This window comes from Hyla sarda, chromosome 1 (genome assembly GCF_029499605.1).
Source record: "Hyla sarda isolate aHylSar1 chromosome 1, aHylSar1.hap1, whole genome shotgun sequence".
In the NCBI taxonomy this organism is placed as follows: Eukaryota; Metazoa; Chordata; class Amphibia; order Anura; family Hylidae; genus Hyla; species Hyla sarda.
In genome coordinates this window covers 208,231,364-208,247,966 of record NC_079189.1, presented here as the reverse complement: position 1 = coordinate 208,247,966, position 16,603 = coordinate 208,231,364, and the positions used below count along the sequence as shown (strand labels likewise).

Genomic DNA, 16,603 nt, shown 5'->3' with positions numbered 1-16,603 from the left:
AGCAGCAGTAGATAACCCAAAAACAGAAAGAGAGTCAGGCTGTAATAGTGGACAGTAAGCACACAAGCCTAAAATGAAAAAATCTATGCTGAATGCTCTCAGCAAAAAAACAAGGGCCCCGCCAGATACTCCCCCTATATAGTGGGAACAGCGAGATGGCATCAACTTGGTGGCAGAAAAAAACTCAACAAAATAGACTCTCCAGAGGAGGGAAAACAAGGGAGGTTGAGATGAAAACTCAGACCCATGCCAAGCACCCTGATCCCCATACCCCCTGTGGAAAAGGGATTGGCAAAACAAGCCAAGCGCAGTAAGAGCAGGGAAATGCTGCCCCACAGCCACGGGACAAGTACTGGGTGAACGGAGCCCCCAGGCCCCAGCGGCAACCATCGCTGTATGGATGAGCCACGTGTCCCAAGAGAGATCAGAATCCTGTACACTGGAGCTGGGCAAAAAATGCTAGACCTGTTGAGAGCCATTTTCCGGAAAAACATCTGGAGGCATAGGGAGGGGCTGAACTGACTGTCGCCCCAGCAGGCCCCATGTCAGAATAGAAGTGCTCAACCACCGCAGAACTGTGGAAAAAAAATCACCGGAATCCCGAGGCTCACCCAATTGAACAAAGGGAAAGAAGGTGGGCTCTACAACTACAGAGTGGTATTAGCAGATGTAGGAGCACAGGCATGGGTACCCCACGAAAGCAGAGGGATACCAAGACTGCAGACATGAAATAAATCGCAGACATCCCAGGGACCAGCAGGAAGGGAGGCATGCCTCTAGCAGACCAATAGTGCTACCTAAGAAAGGAGAACAGAGTGATGCTGCTGTTGCTGAGAAAGTCCCTGGGACCTGCAGAAAAAAAAACGAAAAAAACAAACACACCCCATCTCCTAATGGTGCCAGACATCAAGGCTGCAGACGCAGACTCAGGAGATGAAGAATGAATGTGGAGCAGGAAAAATGCAGACACAGTGTGACTTACAGGTAGAAAAGGTCCATAGAACCCACAGGTACACACACTGCGGAACTGCAGCTGGAAGAGAGACACCGGACTGCAGCATCGGCAGAAACGGGGGATGTGACCAGGTGGATTAGCACACCAGGCAGACACAGTCTGGCTATGTGGAAAAAGAAACCGTGGCCACGCCGGGTCCTGCATTCGGAAACACACAGTGAAGTGAGATACCAGCCTGTAGACAGAGTAGCAGGCAGCAGAGAGGGACCTGACCAAGTAGGTAACCCTGTAAACCAGTACGTGGGGAATTGTATAAGGCCCATGAGGCAACATGGGGTGACTCACTCGAAACTACACCATAGCAGTGGGTAATCTGAACTACCGTCCACAGGGTGAAAGTGTATGGTAGTGGACCCAACGTAGTAGTAAGCCATGCAGAAAACAGTCTGGCTGGCAGGCCTAGGATTCCTGAGTACCCAGGGTCACTCCACTCAACCTCCCACAGAAAAGCGGGGTACTAGAGTGCTGCCTAGCCGACGGGCGACCTGGTGGTGTAGAAAAACCCAACAGCCAAAGCATTGTCCGACTGGTATAAATCCTGCAAACCTGTAGGGACCCTACTTCAGATCCCTCACCCATTTGTGGGGTACGGGAAACATGGCCGTGTCTGCAGCAGCCCAGAGGTCAGAGACCGATGGCGGCGGAAACAGTGTAGAGAACAGTCTGGCTTAACAAGAACACCCCCAGGCGTTTGGCGAAAAGGGAACAGTCGGAAAGGCGATAACTGTGCCCCTTTGACATAGGTGGGAGGGTGGGGAGGCCGGTAAACCCCACCCCCTGGGAGATAGAGGGAGGCAGAGGAGCCGTGGAATGCATTCCTGACATCCCGTATAGTGTCCGAGGGAAACACTGGGTCAGTTCTACGTATATCGCACACAACAAAGAGGTACTGGAAACTCCAGCCGCAAAAAACATCAGTCGTGCAACATGTGACAGGCGACAGAAGAAAAACATGCAGACAACTGTCTGGCTCATAGTGGACAGCGAGTCAGTCTGTCGGGCACCTTGCACAGCGGTGAGTTACCGGAACACCAGCCGCAGAAACAATAGCCGTTAGTTGTGTGACAGGCAGTACAGTAAACCGTGCAGACCGCCGTCAGGCTTACTGGTATGGATCCATAGTGGACAATGAGTCATTCCGTCGGCACCTCCCAGAAGTCCAGATACACTAACCATGTGATGTGTGACAGGTGGAGTAGGAAACCATGCAGACCACTGTCTGACTTACTGGTATGGGTCCATAGAAGACAATGAGTCATTCTGTCGGGCACCTCGCACTGTAGCGAGGTACCGGAACTCAAGCCGCAGATACATCAGCCATTTGATTTGGTATGGGTAGTGAGGTACCTGACTCCAGCCGCAGATACGTCAACCCTAGGATGTGCAACAGTTGGCAGTAAAAAAACATGCAGACCACAGTGTGGTTTACTGGTAAGGGTCCATACTATACACACTCGCACCAGCAGTGGGGTACCGAGTGTGAGCCGCGGACGCGGCTGCCACGAAGAGAGTAACAGGCGAGACTAATGTCTGGCCTAAAAATATCAGGTCTAATCCATGCCCACGGAGGAATATTCCCGAGGGCCGTGCGCTGGATGAGGGGATCCGTAGCACTAGCCGCGGATGTGAAAGCCTGTGGAGAAGGGGATCACATTGCATGACATACCAAATACCCCCCAGGATGGATGGTCAGCAGACCTGACAGATGAGGAATCTTAAAAGAAACCTGAGTGTTTGGCAGGAGAGCAAAAGAACTTTCTCATTGTATGGCACTCAGTGGCAGAAGGGAACATATTGCTGGAATATGACCCCCGGGTTCCAAGGGGACTTGAATCCCTGGTAACAACCCACCACGGTGGTTTTCATATGCTCCACGACAGAGAGCAACAATGCTGGATTAGAATAGATAAGGCCGGCTAAGGCTGCCATAAAACTAAAATTGCAATGCCAGTATTGGCCACAAGAGGGTGCCAAAACATCACAAAATGGTCTGAGTGACCACAAATATATACAATTCGGGAGCCAAGGTGCTTTTGCCTGCGACGAACCCTTGCAACGGGGAAGGAGGGCGGCGATAGAAACTTCAGCAGCTCGCGAGCCGGGGAGGAGGAGCTGTGTGAACTCCGGGTTCGCGTGCTGACCGGGGGAAGAAGAAGGGCAGAGCTATGCCGCCATAGACCTCAGTTAATAGAGTAGAGGAGGCGCAGTCTGGCCTCCCGGAGCGCTGATTTAGGGCAATAAGAAGGGTGGCCATGTGCCGCCAGGGCCCTGGACTCCTGCCAGCAGAACAGATCCCCCAGGGAGAAAATCATAACTACAAGCAAGAACAGCGAGGCTGTTAAGAGGTGAGCCGGCGAGAACTCCTGTGGAGGGAGCCGCTGCAAAATGCCGGCAGCTGTCCTCCACAGCACCTAGTATACACAAAAAACAGCCCCTCCCCCCCCCCCCAAGGAGACCTGAGGGAACCCCAACATGATTTTCCAATAAAGGATTCAGATATGCCCCCCGGGTTCCCAGTCCCACTGTAAAAGAAAGGGAGGGGGGATATACTCACCTGTCTTCTTATACTCACCTAAGATGTCTTCAGCCAGCTTTTAAGTCACCTGCATCACGTGACGCTGCAACAGACAGGACGAGCAGGGAAAATAGGGGGACCCGGACCCTTGGTACAACCCCAGGCGCTGGCCGTTGGTGGGAAGGGGTTAACGGTGCATTTTGCTTTATGTCCCGTGCCCCTTAGCAGCATATGGTGTTGGCAGGAAGGAGTTAACAGTGCATTTTTTTTTATATCCCGTGCTCCTTAGCCACATATGGGGGAACAGGTAACGCCATGCTCCTGAACCCCCACCTGAAAAAGAGGAAACAAACAGGAGTAAAGAAACTAACTAAACAGCCCATACTAGAAAATAATTTAAAAAAAAGACCAGGTCTGGGGAGCACCCAGACCTGTGTCTTGCCTCCTTGCTTACACTAGCTAAAACTGATAACCTCACTGCAGGTGGGCCCGCCAGGGATGAGCTGACTCTTTTTTTCCTAGTGTCAGCGCCTCTTAGTGGCAAGAGCATATAACCATCAGTAAGGTGTCCCTCAATGAAGAAGCGACCGAGAAATAATGTTAAACTGAGAGGGGTCCCAGAGACCATACACCCTGCTGATATACCAAACTATGTTCGCTCTCTCATTAAGGCAGTCTTGCCCTCCTCCACGGTGCAGGATGTTGAAATGGACAGAACCCACAGAGTACCGCGTCCGAAACACCTAGATGACTCGGTACCCCGGGACATTCTAGCTCAAATACATTTTTTCCCCATTAAAGAGAAAGTAATGGAATATTCCCGCAAACAGGGCGGACTTCCTGCACCATATCATCAAATCTCCATATTTTCAGATCTATCTGCAGCTACACTGCAAGCTCGCAGGGATCTACTCCCCAAAACTCAAGCTTTGAGATCAGGCAAATGTTTCATATAGATGGGGGTTCCCAGTCCGTTTGTTGATCTGCCGTGGAGACTCCATTCATGTTATTTGCTCTGACAAAGGGTTGTGAACTTCTCTCCTCTTGGAATCTACAGGTGGTTCCTGCCAGCGAAGTTCCAACAGATCTCCTCCGGCCCGTCTTCCCAGAGACTGATCTACTGCATGAGGAAAGATACCATCATGACTGCTTTGCGTCATATTGTTCAGGTTCGATGATGGTACATTTCCTTGGCCTCAGGGTGAACTTTATTCCCCCACACTGTGATGGCTCTATTGTTCAGAGCCAGGTTACTGTCTATATTTGTTATTAGTGGTTTCTTTGTCTTTTTCTTTACCTGATATACCACTCTCTGTATCTTACACGGTTCACTGTGATTACCCTACCTAACTATCTTGAGGGTGTGTGCTGGGTGGGGGGCACACAACTTCACCCCTTTACTGTTGCTCAAGCTTTATTTTTTGCTTTATTTAAATTGTACAGATGGTCATCAAACTTATGAGTATTAATGCTAATAGCTTAAACGACCCTCACAGGCATTCACATCTCTGGAGAGAGGTGGCGTCCCTTAAAAGCTATGTTATTTGTGCTTAGGAAACGCATCTTCTCTGCAGGGATGCCCACAGAGTTAAGCACCCCTTTTTTCCTCATGTGTTTCAAATTAATTTTAGCACTAAATCCACAGGGGTGCTGATAGCGGTACGCAACACTATCATTTGCACTGAAAGAGGCCCTTACTGACACGCAGGGAAGGTATATCATTTTGAGGTGCACTATTAATTATGTTCCACTCACCACAGTCTCGCTGTATGCTCCAAATTCGGTTCAAATGCGCTTCCTCAAATCAGTTCTATGTAAAGCCAATTCCTCTAGCTGGGGCATGCTGATTATGTGTGGCGACTACAATTCAGCAATGGATGCAGACATAGATACATCTTCTAATTCTAGAAATACATCTCTCTCTCTGGCCCCATGGGCTTGGGGTTTAGATCTCTATGATACGTGGCGCCTACAGCATACAACGGAGCTTGATTACACTTTCCACTCAGGTTTACACAGCACATACTCTAGGATAGATATGATTTTGGTACACCGCTCACTCTTGCCCAAAGTCTCTAACTCCACTTCGTAAATTCTGCCAGGAAGCAATGTCTACTGGCTCTCTGCTACCTGAGAACCTGCAGGCCCTGATCACAACACTCCCCAAGCCGGGTAAATCCACTGAACTCCGACGAAACTACCGCCCAATCTCACTCCTGAATCAGGATCTAAAAATGTATGTCAAGCTGCTAGCCTCCTGCTTAGCTCTGGTTCTCCCTTTGCTCATATCGCAGGATCAAGCAGGCTTTGTAGCGGGAAGACAAATGTCGGAAAACACGCGACGTCTAGTAAACATACTACATCATATTGAATATCTCTCCACTCCTGCGGTGGTTTTAGCGTTGGAGAAGGCGTTCTCGGTCCTGGAGAATATGGATTTTCAGGGGGAACATACTCAGAGCCCTTTCCCCATTCTATTCATGTCCCACAGCCAAAGCGTTAGCCAATAGGGCACTTTCAGAAAATGTCACTAATGGATCAAGGCAGGGATGTCCCCTATCCCCCTTGATTTACATTCTGTCAATGGAACCCTTGGCTTAATCTATTAGGCAACACTGACATTGTTGGGATCCAAATTGGGGAACAACAACACCCTGCGGACGGTGTTATCTTGACATTGGCCAACCCTGAAATATCTATGCCAGCGTTAATGGACACTATAGCAACCTATAGTTCCTTATCCTACTACAGACTTAATAGCACTAAAACTCAGGCGATACCGATAAATTTAACCCCACAGTTGATTTCTCAGCTTTGATCATCTTATGATATGGACTGGCAAGAGACAGGTATACAATATCTGGGGGTCCGATTATCATATCCTCATTCCACCCTCTACCAATCTAATTATGCCCCATTGTTAACGGCTACTACCTCGGAAACGGAGTCCATCTCAAAGACAATAATATCGTGGGTTGGCAGAGTGGCAACTTTTAAAATGTTCCTTCTTCCAAAGATTTTATATGTATTCAGGATGGTCCCATTGGTACTCCCATAAATCTTTGTTTACAAGTATGCAGCATATCCTCACTTAATTTGTTTGGGCGGGGAACAAACCCAGATTGACTCATACAATCTTATCCAAAGATAGGCAAGCAGGAGGGCTAGGCTCCCCTGACATAAGGGACTATTACACCTCCCCTCTAGTGGCCTCTATAAGGAGATGAATGGATGGTGATGATGCCCTCCCATGGACACACATAGAAAACCTCTCTGTTTTCCCCTACAGGCTCAATGATCTGATTTGTCTACCCTCATGGAACTTAACCCCTTCATCTTTTACTAACAGTTTAGTGAAGGCTACATATCTAGCTTCTAAAACAAAGGAAAGCGTTCCATAGTGTGTTATTGTAAATGAATAAATAGGGGAATTGAACACTGTACTGAACCATGTACAACGACGGTATAAGAAGTGGAGATAAACGAGTCTCAGATCCAGCAGCCACTCCTGGGATGATACAGCAAACACACAAAGACCTCCGGGGAAACCACAGGATCAAGCAAGGTGCGTGGACCTCACATAGAGTAAAAAGGTTTATTACCCACCATGCAACGCATTTTGCGGAATATCGCTTCATCAGGCATCTGATGAAGCGGTCTTCCACGAAACGCGTTGCATTGTGGGTAATAAACCTTTTTACTCTACATGAGATCCACGTTCCTTGCTTGATCCTGTGGTTTACTCGGAGGTCTTTGTGTGTAAATATCTAGCTTGGAAATCTTACCTAAGTCAAGCGCAGCGACCCGCTAATGCGGTCAGAGGGGACATACCATTGACCTTACTACAGCATCTTTTCCTGACTTAAATATTCAGGAATGGCTGATCGCTGGCATGACAAGTACGTAACCTTTATGAGGGTTCAGACTTAATGACTTTTGAGACACTTTGCACTAAATTTCCCTTGCCTAACAGAGACTTTTATAAGTATCTCCAGATTAGACACTTTCTGACCTCCCTAACACTGACCACATCCAGCAACCACTTTCATGTCCTTAAGTTTCTCTCCTCGGATATGAAAGGTCTGAAACCTATTTATTCTGTCCTTATGGGAGCAGATGAGTGCCACATATCATATCCTTTGTGCTTGTGGGGTATGGAACTAAATCGCACAATTACTCAAGAGGAGTGGAGCCAAGCATTCAAACACATACATAAAGCTTTCCAATGCTCAACCCATTTGGAAAGTGCCTATAAAACTATATTGAGATGGTATTTTAATCCTGTAAAGATAGCCAAAGGTTATCCAGGATCCTTAGACCTTTGCTGGCGTGGCTGCGGGCACAGGGGCTCGCTTTTGCAATGTTCTTTGGGCCTGTCCGATTGTACAGCCATTCTGGGTTGATTGTCAACGATTCATTCACACAATCTTAGACTGTGCCTTCCATTGGTCCCCAGAACTAGTCCCTAATAAAAACTTATTGAAAGTAATCAGTGTTATTCAGTACACATGTCAGTGGTTTAATTTTATGGCTGATCAAGTGTATTGACAGACACATAAGTATCTAAATAGCTGGGCTCCTATAATGCAGCATCAGTGTATTGTACAGTGCCTTGTTTAAGTAAGTTTTGTGCACACATTAGACAAGGAAAGAATGCTGGGAGATAGCTTTGTATCTCACAGAATGGTGAATGCAGGTCTACATGGGTACATTTTCTTTCATAATGGGTCCCTATAGATGACTGATGTCACAGTATGGAATCCATCATGGCTTTCATTAAACGTATATGTCAGGAGCTGGTATATCCATTACACAGAGGCCATTAACATGACTTAAACATAGCCTAAATTGTTGTATAATACAAGTAGTGATATTCTTCATACCTTCCCTCTGACAAAACTTCCATGCCGCTGAACTCTTGTCTATCCATGCTCCTAGAGGTCACAAAGTTTTCAGAATTCTGTAACAGAAATTATAATAAATTATATTTAACTAAATTTCTTATGTGAACATTATATCAGGATTTTAGTGTAAATAAAATACATTAAATGGTAAAAGTCATAGTAAAATGGGACTTTGCACTTCCTGTTGCTACTGCCCTCTAAATTGAATGGTATATAAACAACATTAAATGAGTACTGTGGTGCATTAAAACTTATCCCCTATCTAAAGGTTTTAGATCGCGGGGGTCCGACTGCTGGGACCCCCTACAATCTCCTTCATGGCACCCAGGTTCTCCCCAGGAAGTCAGCATGTCAACCCCCACACGAAGCAATGGCTGACACACACCCTCTATGTATTTCAATGGGAGAGCCAGAGATCCATGTTTGGGTATCTCCGGCTCTCACATTGAGATACATGGGGGGGACTTGTCAGCCGCCACTTCGACATGCTCCCTTCCTGGGGAGAGCTGGGGTGCTGTGCAGGAGATCGCAGGGGTCCCTGCAGTCAGACCCCTTGTTATCTAACCATAGTACTCCTTAAAGAGGCAGACCAATCAGAAACCAAAAGTAATAAACAACTTCTTACTATTTTAGAAATAGCCTTAGTATGTAAAATGATAAGATGTACCAACAGTTTAGAATATGCAATACACCGACTGCAAAGTTACACAATACAATCAACACATATTTCTGTGCAGACATGGGAGTATGAAGGATTTTCTCAAGGGGCAGCTTATTCTTTTATTTACTTCTCAGTAAGTTGCTAACTGTCTGGTATAATCATCATCATCATCATCAGTAACATCAGCATCAATGGGGAGATTTATCAAAATCTGTCCAGAGGAAAGTTGGCCAGTTGCCCACAGCAACCAATCAGCTTGCTTCTTTCATTTTTAACAAGACCTCTGCAAAATGAAAGAAGCGATCTGATTGGTTGCTATAGGCAACTCTTTCTGCATAGCTGCTAAATGCCTATATCTACGGATGTTCTGCAGAATATTGCTGGCTGTACTGACAGGCTGTGCACCAGGAGTATTAACATTTGTCAGTCCTGACACACTGAGGCTAATTGGACAAGAAGGACAAGCAAGCTATATAACAGCCACTATATTCATTCCCTGTATGCTCTTCTGCCTGTGGCACTGTTCAGCACAAAGTAGCATGCTGTAAATGCACCACATCATTCCCGAAATGTTTCATAAAAGATAAATATATATATATATGTACGTGTATACATATGATAAGAAATTATGATCTAGGCAGTAGGGGCTTGGCAGAGGTGGTGATAAAACTCATCGGGCCAGGCTACAGCCTCACCTCCAGCCACACCTCCCCAGAGGATGATGCATCTTCTTGAGAAGGAGGAGCTGGGAGGCTGTTGAGACAACACTACACTGAAAATAAAAGGACTACATAATTTCCTGTCAGGGGTGAATCATGCAAAAAAAAAAATGCTGAAGCCAGTACAATTTGAGATAAAACTATATTAGTGTTACAATTTACGCCCTGGCTTGGTGTAATGTGTAAAGCTCTATCACTATGGCAGGGGCCCTGCCATGACCGATCAAAAGTTTTGACATGACATGCAAACAGTTTTTCTAAATGACAGTAATGCTTTAAGATACAGTTTGGTAATTTTACTATGGTGAGAGGCATAAATGCAACATTATGGGGGAGATTAACTAAAATTGGTGCAAAGGTAAAATAGAAAAAGTGAACAAAGTTGTTCATAACAAAAGATTTTTCTATTTTAAAAAGAGTCAAGAGTCCACCTTATACACTTAAGACTGTTCTCGAATATGTATACAAGTTTTTAAGCTGACTACACACTTTAATCATAGCCTTTAGCCAACAGTTATTCCTAACAAGCCTCTCAAGAGAAGGAGGTAAGTACATCGCGAGCGACCGCTTATCTCCATTGAGATCATTTGATTTATGAATAAATACTGTTTTAACAGACAATGACGTAGCACATAAAGATACTAAAGGTAGGGGTCATTACACAATAATGTCCTCTATTCAGTAATTTAATTCTGCCCAAACTGGTGGTAGACTCCTTTTAAGAATTTATATATGTTTCTCTTCAAGAATTTCCTGATGGCTGCACATTGTTCTTCTAGAAACCCTGTGGAATCTAGTTGGTTTGTTGAAAGGCTAACTACAATCACGCCAATGTTCACTGTAATGTCCTGTCTATTAAATATGAAGGTTAATGGGTTTGCTAAGGTTTTAATAATGAACCAACTATGTTAATCATACAGGCCCCCCTTGTTCTGTTAAGATGTATAAAATACTAGGTGACATTCATTATTATTTCTTATCAATGTAAATATTGGAGCACACTTTGCATGCATCCAAAACACCTGCTTCATTCATTTATCCTTGCAATCCCCATGTATCCTCCTTTTTTTCTTTATATTCTTATATTAACCAAAATAGCAATCACATCATAATAAAGGTTCCTGAAAAATGACTGCCTTGTTAATTTATGGAAACGGTAAGTGATTCCCACCTAAATGCAGATAATGATGGAAAAGAAACGGTCAGCAAAACTACAGATTACACTTACCCTTAGATTACCCTTAGTTTACACTAGTCATTCAGAGTACAAAGAGCATCTAAATGTTCTCACAGGCATACATCTGTTCTTTGTTTGCTACTAGCTTGTGTACTGTAATGACATGATTTATAAGCTCATTGCATCTTGAATTTCCTATCACTATCACTCTCTCAAAATGTACTGCAATTGCAAACAACCAAAGAGAGTTAAGTGGGTTGTATATGGGCAGGACTCAGTGGTTAGCATTGTTGTTTTACAGCACTGAGGTCCTGGGCTTAAATGAAACCATGTTTTATGTTCTCCCTGTCTGTTTGGGTTTCTTCTGGGTACTCCAGTTTCTTTCAATACCCCAAAAAACATACTGATGGGTTAATATGGGATTAAGACTATGAACCTCATTTGGGGATAGTGCTGTTATGTGTGTTGAGAAGCTCTGCACAGTTCTGAGAAAAGGTTGGTGCTTTATAACTATAGAAATTAATTGTCAGCTGCAACAAAGCATGACATTATCAAGGATCAAATTAAAAAATAAAATAAAACATAATACAATAAACAAGGCCTTAAAAGGGGTACTCCAGCAAGAATTATTATTATTTTTTTAAGTATGGAGTGGGCCAGTCTCCACTGCTAAGCACTGCTCCATGCTTTCTCTCACATGTCAACCCTGTAGGAAATGCCTGCTCTGCCAAACAGTGGCTGTGGTGGGTCACTGCTATCAAAAGTCACTGAGCGGCAGTTTTCTGCAGGGTTGACAATGTCAGAGGGAAGGGTGAAGCAGAGGGGCACCAGGCAGCCATCAGGGAAAAAGTGCCAATTTATTTTTTAAGAACCCCCCTCTATTGTAAAAGAAATTTCCTTGCTAAAATACCCCTTTATTTCATCAAAATGCTCCCCATCAATAATCAAGGGGGAAAATAACGCAAACAGAAAAAACACAGTGTACGTTCACACCATGATATTGCAGTCCTTTTAATATATACATTTTATAGGACAAAACAGATACATTAAACAGATGCTAAAAGCGGATGTCATACAGCATAATTTTTCCCATTGACTACATTACAAAAAAAAATTATCTGACTGCAACAGACCAGTTTGACCACATTTTCAAAATTAAGCGGAATTTTATGGAAACAGTAAAATGGAGACATGACATTTACCAACCTAGACTGGCTACAGTGACTTTATATAACCTACCACTGTGCCATCCTGATTGTCATTGAGTTCAGACAGCTTGCTGCTGGATTTCTGTCTCTTTGGTTTGCTTCTTTCCTCTATGTATCCAGAACAGTTCTCCTGAAGCTTCTCCACTTCCTGCATCAGACTGCAATCTTCAAGGCTCCCACACCCAGAGGGGATATTTTCTTTGTTAATCATCTCCCTTAAAACACCAAAAGGGAAAATGAAACAGGACTGTTTATGAATGTTCTACAACATAAATGATCATATATAGACCACTAACCAACAAAAAACACTGAATATTCCATTGAATAATATTGCTTTAAATAAGGCCCCCTCCATATTTCTCTATAAAAGGGGCCATATCTACGGCACACCCAAAGAGATATACAAAAGGGGTGTTTTGGCCACTGCTTTGTTTGGGGATCGTGATGCTCCGTTCCCGGGAGAGCAGAGGGCCAGTGAAGGAGATTTCAGGGGGTCCCCAGTGGTTGCAACCCCACGATTTAAAAACGTATTCCCTATCTTGCGAATAGGGGATAAGTTTTATGCATGATACCTTTAAATGTGTATTTTTTTTTAGTAGCAAATATTTTTTTTAATTGTTGCTGGGGCAGAACAACAAAAATAAAATAAATAAATAAATAAATCACTGAGGCAGGACAACCAGGCCAGTAACTGGCTAAGCAGGCAGGTCCTGCACTAATGTCTCTTCTCAGAAGAAGCAACCAGCTGAAATCAGCAGAAGACCGGAAGGTGCTGGAACGGGAGCCGCAGGAGACTCAGGTAGGTGAGGGTTACTTGTTTTTTTATTTTTACTCTATTCCCATCTTTTACATATTTTTTGTATACTAGAATAGCCCTTTAAGCTGGCTATGTTCATTAGACAGTAGATCGATGGTTGAAAAAAACAATTATCTGTCGGCAAAAACATTTATTCATTGTTAAATTAATCCAATAAATTATCATTTTGGTTGAAACTGTCCATTTTTATTAACGATAATCTAATGTGAACCTTTAGCTGCAGTTTTGGCAGCAGGAGCGAGAACATGGAAAAAGAGACTGTTCATTTATTATGCTCTGATGGTATATTTGTGACTCAAACATCAGCCCTGTACACTTAACATCCATGAAACATTACTTGGTTTTTTAAATGCACAACAGTGTACAGGTGGAGAGTCTCGACAATACAACTCTCTACTCTTTTACTACACCTGAAACATTTATTTCTGTATTTTTCTTAACTATAAAGTATAGAGTTTGATCCAGTTCTTCCCTTCATGAAAAGCCCAAGTACAAACCACACAGACACAGCTAAATGCTCTACATATTATCAAGGGGCATCACTGATTTAAAGGGGTATTCCCCTTTATACATCTTATCCCCTATCCTTTGTATAATCGCAGGGGTCCCACTGCTGGGGACCACCACGATCTCTGTGCAGCCCCAGGCATTCTGTGTCGGGTGCTGTCTCTGAAATAGGGAAGTGACGCCCCGACCTAGTGATGTCACGCCCCTCCATTCATGTCTATGGGAGGGGGCGTGGCCGTGACATCATGTCTCCATCTCAGAGGCAGCACCCTGCACAGACTGCTGGGGGGGCTGCACCGAGATCACAGGGGTCCCCAGTGGCGGGACTCCTGTGATCATACATCTTATGCCCTATCCTTTGGATAGGGGATAATATGTATAAAGCCGGAATACACCTTTAACATAGTAAATGATTCCTATGAAGGTCAAGTAGCTTTATTTGTAGGGAACAAAACATTCCTATGCCAAGGGCTCTTAAAAGAATAATTTTAGATTATAATTCTAAACAATACCACCAATTCATTCCATGTTTAAACAAGAACAAATAGTGATTATTTAGCTTGAAAGATTATAAAAAGAACACAAAACTGGGTTGAAGGCGGGTATGACTTACTGGGAAACAGAAAGACAAGCTCAATAAGTGCCTATTAAGGAGATCTCGTAACATGTTATTTTAGACTGTAAATACTTGTGAGCAGGCTCCTCGACATTTCTTTGAGTCCTCTATTAAAACAATGCAAAACACTATTGTGTGTTTTTGTCAAAGACTATACAATCACAAATGGAAATATCAAATAGTATTTACTAAATGTATCCTATACACTCAATAAATAAAGGCTATAAGCCAAAGAACAAAGCTTTTAAATGTAGATAGGGGCACATAAAATCTAACCATTAACCAGCAGCACCCTGATATGTAATTCATTCACAAACATGTTTATTGGGAATTATAATATCCAAAATTTTCAAACAAACCCATGCAGCTATGTGTATTTATTTCATAATCAGAAGACATCAGAATTTAACTTCTAAATTATTGTTTATTTTCTTATGGTCAGATAGAATACCATTACATATGGATGTTTTGGTCACCATAACCTTTGTCAGCAGGTATAAATATGAAGAATATTACTATAGTAACATAGCTCATAAGGTTGAAAAAAGACCAGAGTCCATCAAGTTCAACCTATAAACCTAATGAGTCCCTACTGAGTTGATCCAGAGGAAGGCAAAAAACCCTCATACTCGAGGTAAAAATTCCTTCCTGAATCCTTATATGGCATCAGAATAAATCTCTGGATCAACTTTCTGTCCCTCTAGATCTAGAATCCATAACCTGTAATGTTCTTACTCACCAGAAATGCATCCAGACCCCATTTAAATTATTTTACAGAGTTCACCATGACCACCTCCTCCAGGAGAGAATTCCACAGTCTCACTGCTCTTACAGTAAAGAACCCCCGTCTATGCTGGTGTAGAAACCTTTCCTCTAGACGTAGAAGATGCCCCCTTGTTTTAAATATAGTCCTGGGTATAAATAGATCATGGGAGAGATCTGTGTACGGTCCCCTGATATATTTATACGTAGATATTAGGGATTGTTATGTATATATTCCGTTGTTTTATGCATGTCATTTGGGGCATATGTTTGCTAAACCCCATGAGTATCACTCCCCTTCCCCAGAAACCATCTCTACCCTCTGTAGTATTTTTTATCTTGAACTGTATGGAATTTTTTGATTAATAAAGAAAATTATATTTTACGTTATGGTTGTTATAGTGGTTGTTTGTGCTTCTTTGGTAAATATTGTATATATACATATATTTACCACTAGACCTTTATACATATCAGTACCTTTATTTAGATATTGCTTTTTGCTTCCTAAATAAGTGATATTAAATTGTTACAAGTACAAGGGTAACAATATAACTATTAATCAATAAACATTTACAACTGTCCAGAGCAGATCCCGAATGTAACACCTGCACTTTCCAGAGCTGTAAATGAAATGGTGCCATATACAAGTGGTTTCTTACATGTCTCTGGGTTTTTTTCTACTCTCATCCTGCTCTTTCAGATGTCTCCTCCTCTGTCTTGCAGACAGGCTTGTGGAAGGGGATGAGGTTCCAGACTCTGATTCCTCTGAACTTTGACTGCCAGGGCCAAGTACGTCAAATAGATGTTGTTCCACAGCAGTCCTGATTGTTCTTTCCAAGAGCCTGTTAAGAAGAGCAGAAAAGATGCAGTAGAGAACAGTAGACTATCTAAGGTGTTCAGCAGACATGCCAGTTACATTGATGCTGGAACATTGCCAGGGATAAGAGGGGCTGAAAATATAGTGAACCTCACCATAAAGAACTATTATTATTGAGGGCTGGTATTCTGTAAACAAGGAAATTGGCTTGTGGAGGAAAAAAACAATATCATCGCCTCATCAATATCACTCATGATTTCCCCATAGGCATGCAGAAAAAGTGCAGTTGAGCATGTGTCTTTTCAGCAGGGAAAGGTTATTTTTCTAAGAAAAAAAGGTCAGGCATGTTGACATCCAAGTAAAAACCCTAGATGGTGGGCAGGTCCTGTCAGTCCTCGGGTTTAGCCTATAACCATCCAATGTGCAGGACTAGTTTTTGACTATGGACAAATAAGTATTATTACATGAGCACTAATGCAAAATGTGGATGGGCAGACATGGAGAAGATTAGAAATATATCTCCAATGTCATCAAGGTTTGTAATGGCGTATGTAAATGCCATAAGGAAATGTCTCAAAAATAAATAAATAAAATGCTATGACAAACACAAAAATCAGCAAATAAAAAGAAATATGAGCAAATAACTACTACAAAATGTATAACACGTTAAAATATTCAGTTTAAAGAAATGTATTGTGGTACTTAGTAACTGCACAGAAAGCACATCTACAGAGATTAGAGTTATGGATAGTTTTTCATCACACAGACAAACATACAGCTTAGTGACTTACTCTCTACCAGCAGGGACGGTGCTGACTTGGGCCACGTGACCACTGTTGGAAAAAAATAAGTAGAATGAAGTGGCATGAAGTGACACAGTTCTGT

The 16,603-nt window shown here is 43.1% G+C and overlaps 1 protein-coding gene across 9 annotated transcripts in view; it reads right to left on the bottom strand.

The window, feature by feature from the left end:
• The window catches only part of FAM13A (family with sequence similarity 13 member A), a 238,916-nt gene that overhangs the window by 41,332 nt on the left and 180,981 nt on the right, over nucleotides 1–16,603 (bottom strand). For all 9 annotated transcript variants that reach the window (XM_056567629.1, XM_056567637.1, XM_056567645.1 and 6 more), the window contains 4 exons: nucleotides 16,510–16,551; nucleotides 15,561–15,743; nucleotides 12,231–12,414; nucleotides 8,414–8,490 (listed from right to left, as the gene is read on the bottom strand). In XM_056567629.1, the coding sequence (XP_056423604.1) occupies nucleotides 8,414–8,490; nucleotides 12,231–12,414; nucleotides 15,561–15,743; nucleotides 16,510–16,551 (486 nt within the window). The remainder of the gene's footprint in view (nucleotides 1–8,413; nucleotides 8,491–12,230; nucleotides 12,415–15,560; nucleotides 15,744–16,509; nucleotides 16,552–16,603) is intronic.